Here is an 18,263-nt window from a genome sequence, read left to right on the forward strand (position 1 = left end):
AGTGGCGGGGAAAGATTACCCCCACCACTCCGAGGCAGCCGGCGCGGGTGGGATGGCCGACTCACGGAGCCCGACGCGCACCGCTTTATAAGGCGGTCAATTGGAGATATTAAATCAGTTGAGTTCCTAACTCTGAACAGTTCACACGTGTTTTATTCCTTTCTCCGTCCTGTTCGCCTTCCTGCACTTCGCTCTTCGCTCCGCTCTGCCTGCTGACTGCCTTCGCCTCTCTGCACCACTTGGACCGGGTGGAAAGTCCTTTTCAGGGCTATTGAGGTTGACTTGCGGTCGGCGCAGCTGTGCTCCTACCTTCCGACTTTGTCTTTGGCTCTGTCTGGGAGGGCGGCTTCCCACTTACGCCGGGAAGCTTGACTGCGGCAGACGCGGGTGACGAACCGGCGAAACTTTCATCGTGGTAACGCGTACGTTACATTTGGTCCTTCGGAGCTAAGGATCGTCGCCAGTGGTCTCCAGTCTACAACACACCTACAGCATGCCGGTCAACAGATCGCCTGTGTCGACGCGTTCGGGAACGCGTCGAGACGCCGGCACGGAGCACGAAGAGGAGCTTCAGGAGCCCCAACCGGGGTCTGTACGAGCACATCAGGAGGAGCCCCAGCCAGGGCCTTCACACGACTGCCAGGAGGAGCCTCATCAAGGACTTCTGGAGGAACAAAAGGACTCGGACGAGGGATCCGCACCCTCGGAGCGGTCCATCTCATCGGCGACATTTCGCCGACAGATGGAGGAACGCGAGGCGCATCACGAGAGGCAGGTGAGCAGCCTCAACGAGATCATCGCCGCGCTGAAGGCCGCCAACGCGAGAGAGGACGCCAGACGAGACATGGCAACCCCCCTCACGCCCACCATCGAGAGGGACCTCACATCGCACGGGACGTCGGAACCGGCTCACAAGCCGCTGCCGCTGACGTCAGACGCGTCTAGGACCGACGCAGCCCTCAGTACGAGGGAGGCTGCCGCCGCACGCCACGCCGCACGCTACGCCGCTGATCCGGAGGATACCGGAGCGGCGTACATCCAGCAGCCGAGCCACTACGACAGCAGCCGGGCGAGAGACGGGGCCGCTTGGAAGCGCCCTGTCACCGACGCGGAAGCAGCCTTCAGCACAAGGGAGGCCGCCGCCGCACGCCACACCACACGCTACGCCGCTGATCCGGAGGACACCGGAGCGGCGTACATCCATCCACCGAGCCACTACGACAGCGGCCGGGTGAGAGACGGGGCCGCATGGAAGCGCCCTGTCGCCGACACGGAAGCAGCCTTCAGAGCAAGGGAGGCCGCCACCGCACGCTACGCCGCTGATCCGGAGGACACCGGAGCGGCGTACACACTTCCGCCGAGCCACTACGACAGCGGCCGGGTGAGAGACGGGGTGCCACGGAGGCACCCGGTCGCAGAGGCGGACTCCAGGACGAAGGAGGCCGCCAACACACGCTACGCCGCTGATCCGGAGGACACCGGAGCGGCGTACACATTTCCGCCGAGCCACTACGACAGCGGCCGGGTGAGAGACGGGGTGCCACGGAGGCACCCGGTCGCAGAGACGGACTCCAGGATGAAGGAGCCCGCCAACACACGCTACGCCGCTGAGCCGGCCTACGCCGCTGAGCCGGCCTACGCCGCTGAGCCGGCCTACGCCGGAGCGACAAACGCACATTTACAAGGCCGCTACAATGAGCGGCATCGGGACAATGAGGCGCCACCCGCACACAGCCGAAGGGAGGACGCCGACGTACGCTACGCCGCCGGGCCAGGCGAGCCCGTAGCGGCACGTACTATACCACTGGGGGGCTACGAGTTTCGTGACCCGGTGAGCGCGTGGGTACAAGAGGGGCTACCCACGGAATACATGCCGCCGGGTGCCACCGGCGAGCCTGTGACGAAATACAGACAGCCGCCGGAGTGGCACACGTTCATGGCGAGGCAAACCGGCGCTAGGGATCTACCGCAATTCTCCGGCGACCCGCTAGAATGGCGAATATTTAAGGCGCAATTTGATCAATCGACACAGATGTGCTCCCTTACAAACGCGGAGAACATTCTCCGTCTGCAACGAGCCCTCACAGGACGGGCCAAGGCCACAGTGTCGTCTTTGCTGGTAGATCCCCGAAATGTGCCGGACATTGTGAAGATGTTAGAGGCCGCCTTTGGACACCCGGAGATCGTCGTGGACAGAGTACTGGAGCGGATAAGAAAACTCCCTAAACTGGCCGACAACGCATCCCTGGAGGCCCTGACGGACTACGCGGTCGCGATAAGAAACGTCGTATCGACCGTAGAGGGCCTCGATGGAAGCCACCTCTCCTCCCGAAGCTTCTGTCCGAGATGACTCAGAAGCTGCCACGAGTCGAGAGGATGATGTGGATTATGTCACGAGCGGATACCGTGAGAAAAGCTACCCCCAGGGATCTGGCACTGTGGCTAGCGAGACTGACCGGTGCAATACCGAATGCGGGTTGCATCGGGATCAGCACGGAACCCGCCCGAGTGGAGAAAAGGCGTACCCAAGAAAGGCACGTGTTTCTCACTCAGGACAAAAAATGCCTGTTCTGCGACATGAGTGGACACGCATTCGGACAATGCCGGAAGTTTCTCCGGAAAACGGTAGAGGAGAGGTGGACAATTGTGCGTGCCAAGTTCGTGTGCTACGGATGCCTAGAACCGGGACACAAAACGACCACCTGTGAAGCGGCGAAGTGCGACGAGTGCCACGGGCGGCATCATCGGTCACTACACCGCGAGAGAGTGGACAGTACGCCGAACGAGCAAGTCTTATTGACAAGGCGAACGGAAGTCCCAGTGACCTTCAAGGTAGTGCCAGTAACCTTGAAGGGCCCGCGTGGGTCAATGGAGATCCACGCACTACTAGACGAGGGTTCATCGGTAACTCTCCTCGAGGAGGATGTCGCCCGTGCAGTGGGCGCCACCGGGGCCTGCGAGGAGTTGAGACTCATCGGTGCCAGTGGGAACACGGACACGCTACAGTCACAGCGTGTATCCGTAATCCTCGTTAAAGGAAACAAAGAATTTGGTGTCCAGGCACAGACGGTGCGGGTCATGGATCTGCCGCACCGCAACCGAAAGAGCACCAAGACACACGGGCCAGGCATCAAGCCGAAGATGTTAATCGGTCTTGATTACGCCACCCTAATGGTATCTACAGGCCCGCCAGTCCTACAAGAGGACGGGCGGCTAACCATCGAGACGGCCCTAGGAGCCGTCACCTACGGCGGGGCTGTGCACCCCGCCTTTGAATTACCCCCAGACGGCCAGGGTGAAAGGGACTTAGCGGAACTGGTAAAGAAGAGCTTCGCCGTTGACTCGCTAGGTGTAACCACCCTGGAACGTTGCCGCGCCGCAGATGTGCGAGCGGCGGAGCTCATGAGCAGCTCAACCACACAACTACCATCCGGACGATGGGAGACCGGTTTACTGTGGGCGAAAGACGGAGATTCTTTGCCCTGCAACCGGCAAGCAGCCATGAAGCGGCTGCACTCCCTGGAAAATAAACTACGGAAGGATCCGATACTGGCGATCGCATATCGCGCCAAGATGGCGGACTACATTGAAAAGGGATACGCCGTCAAACTAAGCTGCGAGGAGGTAGACGCCCACCATTCGCGCAAATGGTACCTGCCCCACTTCGCGGTGACAAACCCCAACAAGCCTGGCAAGATAAGGGTCGTGTTCGACGCCGCCGCCCAGTTCCAGAGGACGGCGTTGAACGACCATCTACTGACGGGACCGGACCTGCTTTCATCCCTCCTCGGAAACGTGATCCGCTTCAGAGAGGGACGAGTAGCCATCGCGGCCGACATACGGGAGATGTTCCTGCGGATAAGAATCCGGGAAGCCGACCAGCAATCGCAGCGGTTCCTATGGCGGACGCAGGACGGGCAGGAGCCCGACACGTTTGTCTTCGCGTCCATGATGTTTGGAGCGAAGTGCTCACCCAGCAGCGCGCAATTCGTGCGAAACACAGTCGCACGAGCACACGCGAAAGAATTTCCCGCCGCAGCAGAGGCGATCGAGCACAATATGTACATGGATGACTACCTAGACGCCACAGACAGCGAAGAAACAGCTGCAAGCCTGGTACGAGATGTTACCCTCGTACTCGGCAATGGCGGGTTCCGGCTCACCGGGTGGGCTTCAAACAAACCAGATGTCCTGGAAGAAGTACAGGCCGACGACCGGGCCAATACAGCAGTCACCATAGGGGAAGAAGTAATGACGGAGCGGGTCCTCGGGATCGTATGGGATCCCAAGAGCGACCTATTTATATTTCGGCACGGAGCCGAAAGTGCAGCCATCCCGGAGCGACCCACCAAGCGCGGCATGTTGAGCGCCGCCATGAGTATCTTCGACCCAGTAGGCTTCATTGCGTGCCTCACGATACGGGCGAAGATATTGCTGCAAGCCATCTGGAGGACAAACACAGGTTGGGACCAACCGCTGCAACCGGACCACGCCGAAAAGTGGTTGGAATGGCGCGACCTGCTGGCAGCGAACGGCTGTACAATACCGAGATGCTCGCTGCAAGGGCAGAAAGAACCCGTGACACTGCACGTGTTCTGCGACGCGTCAGAGCAGGCATGCTGCACAGTGGCATACTTTGTGGGGGCCGATACCACAAGTTTCGCAATGGCGAAGTGCAAGGTGGCCCCCCTAAAGCCTCTGTCAGTGCCTAGACTAGAACTCCAGGCAGCGCTACTAGCGGCAAGGATGGCCGCCACCATAAAAAAAGAGAGTCGAGCTCTCATCACCCAAACCGTGTTCTGGACGGACTCGAGCACGGTCCTGTGTTGGCTGCGAACCGACCCACTGCGGTACAGCACGTTCGTCGCAAACAGGCTGGGCGAGATTGACGAGCTCACAGACGTACGGGACTGGAAATGGGTCCCCACCAAGGACAACCCAGCCGACATAGGGACCCGCGACAAGGGCCCACCCGACCTTGCGAGGTCGGGACTATGGTTCGGAGGCCCCGGCTTCCTGAGAAAAGGGGAAGCCGACTGGCCGAAAGAGAAGAAGTTACTACAACAACCGGACGAGAAGACGCTGGAGCGGAAACAACCCCGCCACTTCGTGGGCCACATCAGACGGACGGAGGCCCTACCCCAGGTGCAGCGCTTCTCGTCGTGGACCCGACTCGTCAGGGCGACGGCATGGGTGCTGCGATTCATCGCACGATGCCGCCGCCACGAGTCCCTACCGTCCCCAGGGGGGACCTTTGAACTTCACGCCTCAGAAACACGGGCCGCAGAAATCATGCTGCTGAAGCGGTCCCAGGAGACGGCTTTCGGAGAAGAGCTGGAGCTCCTGAGACGAAAGGCGCCTATCCCGCCGCACAGCCGCCTCCATGCAGCGGCACCCTTCTTAGACGAAGAGGGAGTCATCCGGATGGGAACGCGCATCCAAGCGGCACAGAGCTTCGCAGAGGACTGCAGCGCGCCGCCTATCATGGACGGGACCTGCCCATACACCCGGCTGCTGATCACGCACAGCCACCGGAAGGGTGGCCACCCGGGAGTCGAGAGGACGATCGCCGACCTGAGAGCCAGCTACCTCATCCTGCGACTCCGCGGGGCTGTGAGGAAGATAACACGATGGTGCCCGCTGTGTAAAATGCTGCGCAGCCGGCCCCAACCCCCGCTGATGGGGCAACTGCCTGAGGCCCGACTGGCCTTCAGGACGCCGCCGTTCACGCACTGCGGGCTTGACTTCTTCGGGCCGATGATGATCACCAACGGCCGAAGAAAAGAAAAGCGCTATGGGGCACTGTTCACCTGCCTCACCACACGCGCGATCCACCTGGAGCTAGCGTCGTCCCTCGAAAGCGACTCCGCCATAATGGCCATAAGAAGGATGGCCGCCCGCAGAGGCTGCCCACACGCGTTATACTCGGACAACGCTACCAACTTCAGGGGAGCGGACAAAGAGCTGAAACAGGCCGTAGACGAGCTCCTGGCGGACCCCAGAATGCTCGCCGAACTTACAGTTCGCAAAATTGAGTGGAAATTCATTCCACCCTCATCACCTCATATGGGGGGAGCGTGGGAAAGACTCGTGAGATCTGTAAAACGAGCCCTCCACGCAACCCTCAACGAGCAGGCTCCAAGAGAGGAGACCCTCAAAACCATATTGGCTGAAGCAGAGTACACCGTGAACAATCACCCGCTCACGCATGTGTCAACCAAGCCCAACGACGAAGCACCGCTGACCCCGAACCACTTCTTGCTCGGGTCAGCCAACACACAGCCAACTCTGGCATATTATAACAAAAGGGAAGAAGGGGCCTGCCTTCATAAGCAATGGAGGATCGCCCAGAAAATGGCCGACATGTTTTGGCGCCGATGGCTGAAGGAGTATCTTCCCACCTTGGCGCACAGGAAGAAATGGCGCGAGCCCGCGCCTCCAATACAGGTCGGGGACCTCGCGCTCATCATGGACCCAAATCTGCCGCGGAATTCTTGGCCTCGCGGCAGAGTCACCCGTGCAGAACCAGCAGCTGACGGACAAGTACGAGTCGTCGAGGTGCGGACCACCAACGGCACCTACACCAGACCAGCGGTGAAGATCGCCGTACTAATGAAGGAAGAGGAACAACGCGCCCAGCAGGAAAATAGTACAGACTAGCTGCACGGGGGGAGTGTTCCGGACGCGTAAAATCGAATAAATTAAAATAATACATTAATTAGAAAGGATCCCCGGTAAATGTATAGAACTGATGGCTGGGCTCTCAATAAAGATAAAATGGTCACTTTCGAGCCTGGCCTCAGTATTACCGGGGAAAAATAGCTAGGTTAAAATGAATAAAATGTACAAAAATATATTATGTAAATGTCATGTTGCGCGCGTCGCGGCTGCCGACGAAATGGCCCGTACGGGCATTGAGCGCCCGTATTTACGCCACCTGCGGCCGGCGGCATGTAGCGAGTGGCGGGGAAAGATTACCCCCACCACTCCGAGGCAGCCGGCGCGGGTGGGATGGCCGACTCACGGAGCCCGACGCGCACCGCTTTATAAGGCGGTCAATTGGAGATATTAAATCAGTTGAGTTCCTAACTCTGAACAGTTCACACGTGTTTTATTCCGTTCTCTGTCCTGTTCGCCTTCCTGCACTTCGCTCTTCGCTCCGCTCTGCCTGCTGACTGCCTTCGCCTCTCTGCACCACTTGGACCGGGTGGAAAGTCCTTTTCAGGGCTATTGAGGTTGACTTGCGGTCGGCGCAGCTGTGCTCCTACCTTCCGACTTTGTCTTTGGCTCTGTCTGGGAGGGCGGCTTCCCACTTACGCCGGGAAGCTTGACTGCGGCAGACGCGGGTGACGAACCGGCGAAACTTTCATCGTGGTAACGCGTACGTTACAATAGCCGTCGGGGTCTTCACCCATGGCCTTAGGCAAGGGATCGCATCATACTCCGCAATACTGAGTTTTCATCCACCTAAACACTCTGGAGTACTGGAGTGAAAGGTGCTCCCCCGCGACACTCTGAATGAGAATTGAAATGTGTGACTCAGTCTCCCAGGAGCCAGGCAAATACATGCTCACAAATCATCGCCCGAGACTGTTGTTAATCACTGTAAATGCCTAGACTTCCATAATCCTTCTCAAAAAGGGTTTCCCTCTCTGTTCCAACAAATTTACATCTAAATAACTCCCAAGGGAAGAAATCCAGCCTGTCTACAAACATTTAGACATACTCAAAACATTGCTAAGTTGTAAATATCTTGCTGCATCTTAAATTTCATACATATTTAAAGGAACACTCGGGATTAAAGTTTGTTTTATGACTCTCTAAATTCCTAAAAGATATAATTTTTTAGAAAATTCACCAATATTTCCCTTTACTCTTCACTTGTGTACTTCATACTAATGTCATTGGAAAGACTTTCACCTTTTGTTGCTTTCGATAATCATGTTCGATTTCGGTGAATACCAATACTGCATAATATTAAAACAGCATTAAGCGGTGTCTTACTGTATATCCGCTCTTTAAACGTACTTTATAAAACACTGTTGAATTTCTACAGGAATTCGTGTAAACGGTGCTATGGATGCCTTTTTGTCTCCTCGCTGGGAGGAGTTGTCATCGGGAACCCACCCGTGGAAATCTGCGACAGCTACCTGAAGAATGAAGAGGAGCCTATTCCAGTGTACCATCCTCCTACTAAGGACATCATGGGATACTTCTTGGCACAGTTACGTCTGCTCTTGGGCTTCCCCGATCAGGTAAACACATAAAATTTATTGTAATGCCACAGTCAAATTACTTCCCTCCAGTCATGTATAATGTATAAACCATTTTAGATCAACTTGTGGGGTTTATAGTCCATGGTCGATGACACACACATGCTAAATAATTTCACTGGAAATATAGAGTCAGGAATCCAAGAAGCGAGTCAGCGTTTTCTATTGAATTAAATTCATTACATTCTGCGAAACACGAGATTAACATCCTGCAGTACATTAACATCGTCTCTACCATGGAGATATGAAGAATAATGGAACGTGGCCCATAAAGAGGCCACAGGGCGCAGTCAAAGCCCAGCTCAGTCCAGTAAAGTTCAGCCAGTCCAGTTCAATCAGTCGGGTCAGTCCCAGCATGTAGTTAAAGTGCAGTTACTTCAACTCCTTATCACAGTAACAGTCGCGCGTTACAATTAATTATTTATTTGACATGTAATAAATACGCATAAAACAACCTCGTGTCTTCTATCAATCTTTAACTGGGGTAGGAGCTTCACCAACCCTTAAAAACCCAATCTTACAAGCTAACGCATTGCATTATTTTGTTTACAGATTTTCAGCACTATGCCCAAATGCTAAATTTAAACAAAAATGGTTAAATAATTATCTAAAATCGAAATCAAATATTTTTGTATTTTTATACGAACCGGGCTGTGGTCCCGTGGTAGTATTGTGGATTCACGGGCCAAAGGTCCGAGGTTCAAATCCCACTCTACCACAACTCGATTTCCATTTTCCAGCACAAGTTATTCACGGCTTTTAGGAAATGGTGTAAAAATTTAAATATTTCAGCAAATAATAAGAACTCACGTATGTATATCTCTTTTTAAAAAAAAAATATATTTATTTTATTTTATTTGGGAAATCAACCGTTCTACATACATATTTTTAGTAAACAAACAGATATAGTGTATAAACTAAGAATTAATAACAGATTTCCACATAGTATACAAAGTTAGTAAAGAAAATATATTACATATCAAATAAATACATACAATTTATACATATAAAAATGTTATTTTCATGTACTCAATAATCAAAGATTTTTTATATTTATTTTAATTCTGATTTAGAAGGTTACAACAGAAAATTTTGTCTCATTCCTTACAAAAAACACAACCAACATCATCGGATTCTAAATCGACACTGCAGTAGGCAATAAAAATCTCTATAGTACGAATATGCTGCACTCTTGCTGTGCATGACATGCATTATATTTATCACAAAAAATGTATCAGATGTCAAACAATCTTATTTTTTACACTCAAATCAAAGACTGCTAAAAAACTGGATAGTGCTGGTGAATTGTACACTTTACCCTTTGTACATATGTAAGACTTTTTTACTGATTTATTTATACAATTTCTGTTGTTTTTCCTATTGCAATAAAATAAATGGATTCATCCTTTCCGTCTGATTTCAGAGCCCGATTCCCGGTGCTGCAGTGGATCAGCCGACAACTGTAGTTCCGAGGAAGTGGGAGCTTGACGCCCTCATCAGAATTCGTACCATCGAACAAGTCATATCTGCTAAACTCACACTCAAGTCATTGGCGCAGCTGTTAGGTAAGTTAACATATACAGCAAAACTCCTGTTTTACGTTTTTCAAGGGAGCAACAAAAAAAGTGTTAAAGTGAGGAAATGAAAAACTGCAAAAAAAAAATTAAAACTGTCATAATTGGGGATTATTCATATTTAGTTTTTAATTATTTTTTTTTTGTATTTTTTCAATCAATACCACAATGTGTTTTTTTTATTTAATTTAAAAAAAACATGTTTAAATAATTTTATGTAGGTACTTAACCTTAAAAACACAAAAATAAAATTTTTAATTCGCATAAAATGCCTACAATGACTTTTTCCCTAAATATTGGGAAATTTTATTTACATGGCACCACAGAATTTTAACTGTCATTTTCATCGCGGCAAAACTGTTTCCCGCTTTTATGATAATTGTTTAAACAATCTGCTTTCCAAATTATGTTTGTAACTTCAAATAATATTTGTTTTACCAAATTTTTAAACTTTCTGCATCGTAATTTTTTATTGATATATAAATTCATTAAAAAATAACACATGGCACATTAGTATTTAAAAAAAAACAAACATTTAATTGATTTACATAAAAAAATACTCAAATTTTTTTCAATCTTCATGGATTTTTCAATGTTAATAACACTTAACTGAACCGGAATCGATTCCCGATTGAAAAGGTGGTTCTACATTACATTTAATTTGCTGTCCTAGCTTTAATTTTCTTCATTTGTATTTTATTTCAATTGTGCCTGTGTATGTATTAAAGTAGTAAAGATTTGTGTTTGCCATTTTCTTAATGGACTAAGTTTGTTAATAAACAAATAAATATTTCATGTTTCTAGGCTAGGTGTAAGTGTAAGACTCACCACCTTACCTTCATGTAACGACGATCGAGATGTGCTACTTTTTATTTTATTTATTTAAAGAAAACAAAAGACATTACAACAAAAAAATACAATATTTACAAATAAACCATAATTATAGGTCAATTACAGTTTCCTGTACATTGAAAATCCAACTAAAATTTTTCTTATAGGTGAGATTTCCAACATCGTAATAAACGACGAGGTGGGCGCCTCAATCTACAACGCTGTAGAGAATGTGGAGAAGACCAACGAACTTCTGAAGGAGGGTCGGCTGATGGATGCTCTGGAATGTTCCAGAAACGCGTTTCTCTCTGCGGAAGCTGCATTCACTGATCCTAGTCTCCTCGCTCTGCTGTACTTTCCAGATGATCAAAAGTAAGAACATCTCAAATTTATCCACAACTTGATGAATTCATTGGAATTTTTCTAACCGAACCATGATTACAGTGTAAATATTGATCATTTAGTTTGTTAACAAGGCATCTTATTTCATATGGGCCTTACTTATAAATCGGGTATAAAGTTAAGCTTGAGAATAGTGGTAGAATAATGATGGTATAGCAAAAAGTATTACTTATAAATCTCGCATAGAGTTAAACTCGGTTTAAATCTGGGATAACGACCATAGAAACTTATACCTGCACATTATGTGGTATAGCGCTGGAATAAGTACGCGATCTGTCAAAATTCATATTTTTCGGTAATCAAAATGGATAGTTTATCAGTTTTTTTTTCAATTTTAAACAATTTCGATGTCCTGTGACCTTCTCAATGCGATTCAAGTGATTTATAATTATTTGTTTAAATAATATCTAAAATGTTATATGTTTGTATGTGTTTGAATTAATTGTATAAAAAAGAAACACAAAAAACTATAGAATTAGTTTTTAACTTCTCCTCTTCTTTCTAATTTTTATTTCTTTTTCTAACGGTTTTCTCCATGTTCTCGATTACACTGACAGTAGTCTCGATTTGATTTAGATGTTTGTTTGTTGTTGTTATAAAAGTTACTGCGCACGGGCACATATCAGTGTTGACTGTTTAAAAAAATTAAGCATGAAATAACCTGTAAATTGTTATTCTAGGTAATAAATATTTTTATAAGTAAGCTTTTTTTTATATCTGCTATAAATAGTTAAACCGGGTATAGTTATTTCTTAATATAAACCTGGTATAAGGAAATCTAATAGGTGAGGCCCTCGGTATTTTAGCCTGGCACCAGTAAGTTGGGTGTAATAAACCCAGGTAGGTTTTAACTTCATTTTTGTTCTTGTTTGCTCTAATAGAGAGTGTAATAGGGGCGAATAGCTGACCACAAGGTTTTTTCAAGATACGAACCAGTGATAGATCTTCCCAATGTAATATTATTTGATTATAGTTTCTTGGATTCTTAAATATTTTTTTAATAAAAACAGAAAAACTTGAGGTCTTATTATTTACTCAAATATTTAAAGTTTTGGACCATTTCCTAAAAGTCGTAAATAACTTGTGCTGGAAAAATGGAAATCGTGTTGTAGTAGAGTGGGATTTGAACTTAGGACCTTTGGCCCGTGAGTTCACAATACTACCACAGGACCACAACCCGGTTCAAATTAAACGCAGTTAATCGTTATAAACTTAGAGAAAAGTTTGAGAAAATTTTACAAAAGAACCCTAGTTTTTCCCGAGACAATATGTGCTAATATAGTACCTAAAAGGACGCGGAATGATATAAAAATATTTTTTATCGTTCTTCCGGCTAGTTTTCTTCAGTCAGTTGTCCAAATTGGTGGGTTGGCTTCCCGGAAACCGGAAATCTATCACAACACTCTATCATAGGTTAATTTTGAAGAACCCGTGATGTCATTTAAAGTAGTTGATTTTTATGAATTTTTTTAGTTTTATTTTTTTTTAATTCTCTCTGTTTTACCTCGTGTAAGAAAACATTTTTATACCCAATTTCCCGTAGCACTTAACTTCCTCATTGACCCTTTCTCCACTCAAAAATTACATTTTGACATTTTACGTTTAATTTTAATTTTTAATTATTTTTTTATGCACATTATTAAGCTTTCTACAAACCGCGATTACTTGTTGTACCAATATCTTTTTTTATGAATCCGCTTACCCCTTCCTCCCCGGTGATGTGTAGCTAGTACACATTGCGTCTAATAAATATAATATCTTTATAAATATAATAAATATTGGGTTTAGATATTTAGTATTCCTCCATTACACATTTACATATTGACTGAAATAATTTGTTATTAAATAATAAGTACTTATTAGGCACAAAAAAACTTTTTATCGGAAATCGGGGATAAATTATATTCACAGTATACCATTGTTTCACATTGTTGCGTATGAAAAAAAGATTAAAGAATTTACGCCTGTTGTAGTCAGTCACATAGTTTAGTACTAGCTACTTAGTAGCTCTCGGGAAGTTGGCGTGGGTGCACGTTTCGCCCGAGTCTTTAGCAATACCCAATGGTTTTTTCATGTTTTCAGCAGTTAGATTTGAAATATTATCATCTTTGAATGAAATTATGGCTAATTAAAGCCATTCCCTATAAATATTCCATATTTCCCTTTTTAAATCACTTATTTTTTTAATGTGTTGTGACTACACAGCACCGTAACGCGCGGGTGTTTTTAGGACAATAAGGGAAAGGTTAATAATAAATAATTTGTCAAAAATAAAGTATGTGCATGTAGCTCTTTAACGAAAAAAAAACATACTTCTCCAACTTGATTTATAAGTTATCTTCTATATTTTGTAAATATCTATGGATTTTTCCATAGACTAGTATTCATTTTTGACACCTGCCTTGGGTCCTGTGCCTAGTTTTTTTTAAATTATGAAAAGTACCTACTGAAATTCTTTATCATTATTGATGTATTTTATTTTTCAGATACGCTGTATACATGCCCCTTTTCCTGCCTATCATGATACCTGTGATCATGTCCCTGAAGAATATATGGAAGTGGATCAGAGGACTACCCAAAGAAAAGAATGATTAATGATAAATTTAAAAAAATTACCATTTTGTACTTTACCATAGTTATAATGATTATTATTATAAATTATTGTGATTATATAGGTGTATCATAATAAAAATGGAATACTTCATTTCTTAAAAAAAAAAAAACTTTCAAATACAATACAAACCATCACGCTTTTTTCCCGTAGGGGTAGAAGTAATAGAACGCTTTATCACTTTGTCTACGCCCACTTTATTCACCTGACCAGCACTTGTATTACAATGGGATTTTAACAATTATTGTCAATTTTTGTTTTACAAACAAAGTAAAATCAAACTTTCTGTATGAAAAAGAGAATATGCATACAACTTATGAAATTAAATTCAATTACTCCAGAGATATTTCTTAAAATATACAAGACCTTTATTGGAGTATGGAGTCTCTACTTTACTAAAGACATCAAGCTATTGGAAAAAGATGTGCTACAAAAATCCCCAAATTACTCAAAAGGATGCCTTACTACGGTAGATTAAAAGCACTAGGACTTACATCATTGGAAGAACGACGGAAGAGAGGGGACTTGATAGCAACTTATAAGATACTCAATAATTACTAGGACGGCCCGCTGCATGAGATGTATCAATTAAATCCCAACACAAATTTACAGGGTCATAGCTGGAAGCTCTATCGTCCCCAATTCCACGTCAATCCCAAGAAAAACTTCCTTTCCAGCAGGGTAGTTTCAGACTGGAATAAATTACCAAGTCTAGTTGTCCTTTCCATTTCAGTCAACCAGTTCAAAACCGTTTAGATGCTTTTTTGAAGGAAGAAGAACGCAGGTGAAAAGCAGTACACGAGATATAGGCGCACCATACAAAATAATAACTACTCCACCATAAATACTCATAAAAACAGCGCTATAAAAATATAATATATTATATTATTTATAATTACTATTACAGGTTTCTGACGAAGATACTTTAAATTTTCATACAAATATACAAATTTTCGTGCCTAAATTTTGATTTTACTTTATCGACGGTCGAAGATAACTCTGTCAACTTCCTATTGTACTCGGGGCCATGGCTCCAACTAAGTACCATCCTACTCCTAAACTCGAAAAATATCTTTGTGTTCATAATAATCCAAAATCCCCATTATTTTGGAGAGACCCTTTGCATAAAATAAAAATTGTTTTTATATCCATCATTATTCCCTTTCCACACCTAATGGTGCATAGGGCACTGCATTGGTACACTAATCGCAGTGTATCTTGATCATTTTTGTTACATGAAGGTAAGATGATTACGCTTCACTTCAGATGACTATGAAATATTTTAGTGTAAAAACACCTTTTTAAATAAATATTTCATGTCGGGAATTGAACTTGAGACCTCTTGCGTGGTAGGCAAATGCGCTGACCACTACGCCACGAGGCCGACAATATATAAACAGTTCTTATTACATATCGAGGCTTTACTGACAGAATGCATCAAGTCGTTAAAACAAGTTCCGAGATAATCGCATTTAAATATTTTTTACTCTTTCAAGTTCATTATTTCTCCCACAGATTTCTTTTATTTTAATTTTTTTAGAGCTTTAAAAGAGTAATCTTATTCTAGGCTTAGCAAAAAATTTGAAATTAACATCTTGCACTTATATTAAAAAATATTTAAAATATGTAAAGACTATTGACTTAATGCATTCTGTCGGTATAGTCTCGATATGTAAAATGTTTGTTTTCAAATATGCATTTCAAAATATCTAGTCTTTTTAAAAATGTAACACGACATTACAGCACCGTTTGCTTAAGGGATTTTTTAGCACAGTCTTTTAAGAGTTAAAGGGTCGAAATAAATAAAACACGATTATTCATATGCTCAATAGTTTATGAATCTTACATATTAAATATAAATAATGTTTAATTTCGGTAAATTTGTACGACTTACATGATAAAGAAAGCAGTCTAAAGACTGCCGCGTTCTTATGTCCTAACATTTCGAGATCTAGTAACGATACATCACATTATACATAATGAACTTGCATCGAGGAATATAAATACCACTGTTTTAAAATTAACTAGGTTAACATTGAGCCCTTTAGTTTACACAACATTCGAGACAAGAAGAATATTATATAATAATATGCAGATGGTTGACTGCCAGAATTTTAATAAAAATTTTGGTCACATACACTTTTGAACATGTTTCTACAGCTAACAATTTTGAAAAAATTTAACCAAACTTAATGTAATAATGATGTAAATGATCTTTTGTTTTCTGTAGGATTGAAAATTAATTATTCGAAAGCCAAGATTATGTGTACCTCAGAACAGTTACGACCAGTAACAGTAGAAAGAAAGATTATTGAAAGAGTGCATTCATATGTTTGCCTCAGCCATACAGTAAAACTTGGCAGGGACAACCAAGAGGCGGACATAAAGCGCAGGAGAAGTCTGGCATGGACAGCCTTTAGAAAGTTATCCTATATTCTCAGGTCCAAACATTTTGCAAACTCTTCCAGTATTGACATACGTTTTTGAAACCAGCACATTAATAAAATGCCCAAGGCAAAAACTTTGTGTAACGCAACGAGTGATGGAGAGGAGAATGTTAAATATTAGTTTGCAGGACAGAAAACGGAACAAATGGATTAGAGAAAAAACTAAGTTTACAGATGTAGCATATAAAACAGCCTCACTAAAGTGGAACTGGGCTGGCCATACAATTAGAATCACGGAGGATAGGTGGACCAAACGGACCCTGGAATGGCGACCGAGAACCGGTTACAGAAATCCAGGCAGGCACAAACAAGATGGTCCGACAATATTGAGAGGGTGGCAGGGCATCAATGGCACAAATTGGCAATGGACAGAGAGGTGTGGTAGTCGGGGAGGGAGGCGTATGTTCAACATTGGATGAGTGAAGGCTGACGATAATGATAATGATGACTTTATAAAATTTACACTTTTATAACCCTGCTATTTTATATATATACCAATTCAAGTTTGTCATTGAAAATTCTTCTCCTTAATTACCCCCATCCCATGCACAGTACACATCAAGGGACATTCAATATAAATGTTAATAAATATACTTGAATTATCACATTCCCTGTTATGGTTACCTTACATTATAGTTACCTGCCAGTCCAAAAGACTTTAGTAGTAAAAAAATGGCCTTAGCATATGTGAAACTGAAGTAAATACACTAGAACTCCGTTTATCTAAACTCCAGTCACCCGGATTGTCAAATATCCGGTTTTCATCGCTTTCGCGACATTTTTGAGACTGGTATATTTTTTAAAAATCAATAAGGATAAAGGATTACATAAAAGTAATATAATTTAATTATTTTCAATATTTTACAACAGAGTTAATCTTAATAACCCTATTGGGTGAAATCCAATCCTTGTCTACAGTCATTTGGACAAACTCAAAATGTTGTTAAATTTTGTAATGTCGTACTTCCTTGCAGGTGTAGTATATTACGTAGCTATATAATATTCTAATTGGCTAGTTGCATTCGTTTTAAAAGCTGGGCTCAAAATATTATGACTAAAACTTACGTAGGTACCTTTTTTCATAATTTATTTCGTGTTTAATATATGTATATATTATCGCCTAATAGTTTAATCAGTCCCTCAGGGTGGCTAGGCTGCTCGTTAAATACTGGCATTCAATAGAATAGCCATGCCGTTCGTTTAACGAATTGAGATAGCTCAAAGTTTATCGTCTTTGCTGGTTGAAAGCTTGTCTTTTTGAAACGGCCGAACCAAAAGCCGCCGGGTTAGGTTAGAATCGGTTGGGTTAAGTTTAACAATAAAAAAAAGAGTTTTTACTTAACTTGTTAAGTTTAGTTAAGGATTAAGTAATCTAACCTAACCTAACTACACATAACAAAATAAATTTTAAAATAAAACATTATTGTTTCATCAAAATTAAAGAGGCTAAGCGACGTTGAGCCCTTTCGTTAAATGTTCCTTTCAACATAATGGCTTAGCGTCCGTTAGCCTTTCAATTAAATGCCGGCATTTAATGAACAGCCTAGCCGCCCAATCGAGTGACTGATTTAACTATTTGGCGCCGACACATACACAATATGTTCCAGGTCAAAGTGAGCACACTCCATACTATGAAAATTGTTATAAAATGATGTGGTAAAAACTTTTAAGTGGGAGTCTATTTTCACCAATGAAATATCAATAAAACAAAGCCGTAAAACAATGTAGTGAAGATATTTTAAAACAGTGTTATTAATGTAACTCCCAAACATTTTTATTGTTATTTTTTCAAGCAAAATATAAAAAAAACCTTTTTAAAGCTTGTTTTACTCTCACTGAAGGTTGACATTATTCAAAACACTTAGTTTTGAATTTTAATTACCAGTTTCATCGTTCTTGCAACATAATTAGACTGGTATAATTTTTAGCAAAGTTGAGCAAGATGTGAAATTTTTATGGGGAGATGGATTTTTTAAAATAAAAAATAAGTGTTTGCCTACTTATTTTTTACTATAAAAGAATTTAACGAGTTAAAAAATAATAAATCACTGATAGAAAATGGGAATCAAGATGTGGTAGAGCGGGGTTCGAACCTTGGATCTCTGATCCGTGAATCCGCAATACT

General features: G+C 43.7%; 1 protein-coding gene across 1 annotated transcript in view; it reads left to right on the plus strand.

Moving 5' to 3' along the window:
- Positions 1-13,811, plus strand: part of PIG-S (phosphatidylinositol glycan anchor biosynthesis class S) — a 44,986-nt gene extending 31,175 nt beyond the window's left edge. Inside the window, 5 exon segments of the mRNA XM_088226029.1 lie at positions 8,057-8,101; positions 8,104-8,255; positions 9,697-9,838; positions 10,846-11,050; positions 13,567-13,811. Of these exon segments, the coding sequence (XP_088082155.1) occupies positions 8,057-8,101; positions 8,104-8,255; positions 9,697-9,838; positions 10,846-11,050; positions 13,567-13,675 (653 nt within the window). The 3' untranslated portion in view covers positions 13,676-13,811.
- Positions 13,812-18,263: the final 4,452 nt, after the last annotated feature.

This window comes from Micrasema longulum, unplaced genomic scaffold, assembly GCF_059751315.1.
Source record: "Micrasema longulum isolate JH-2025_06_02 unplaced genomic scaffold, ASM5975131v1 h1tg000403l, whole genome shotgun sequence".
Taxonomy (NCBI): Eukaryota; Metazoa; Arthropoda; class Insecta; order Trichoptera; family Brachycentridae; genus Micrasema; species Micrasema longulum.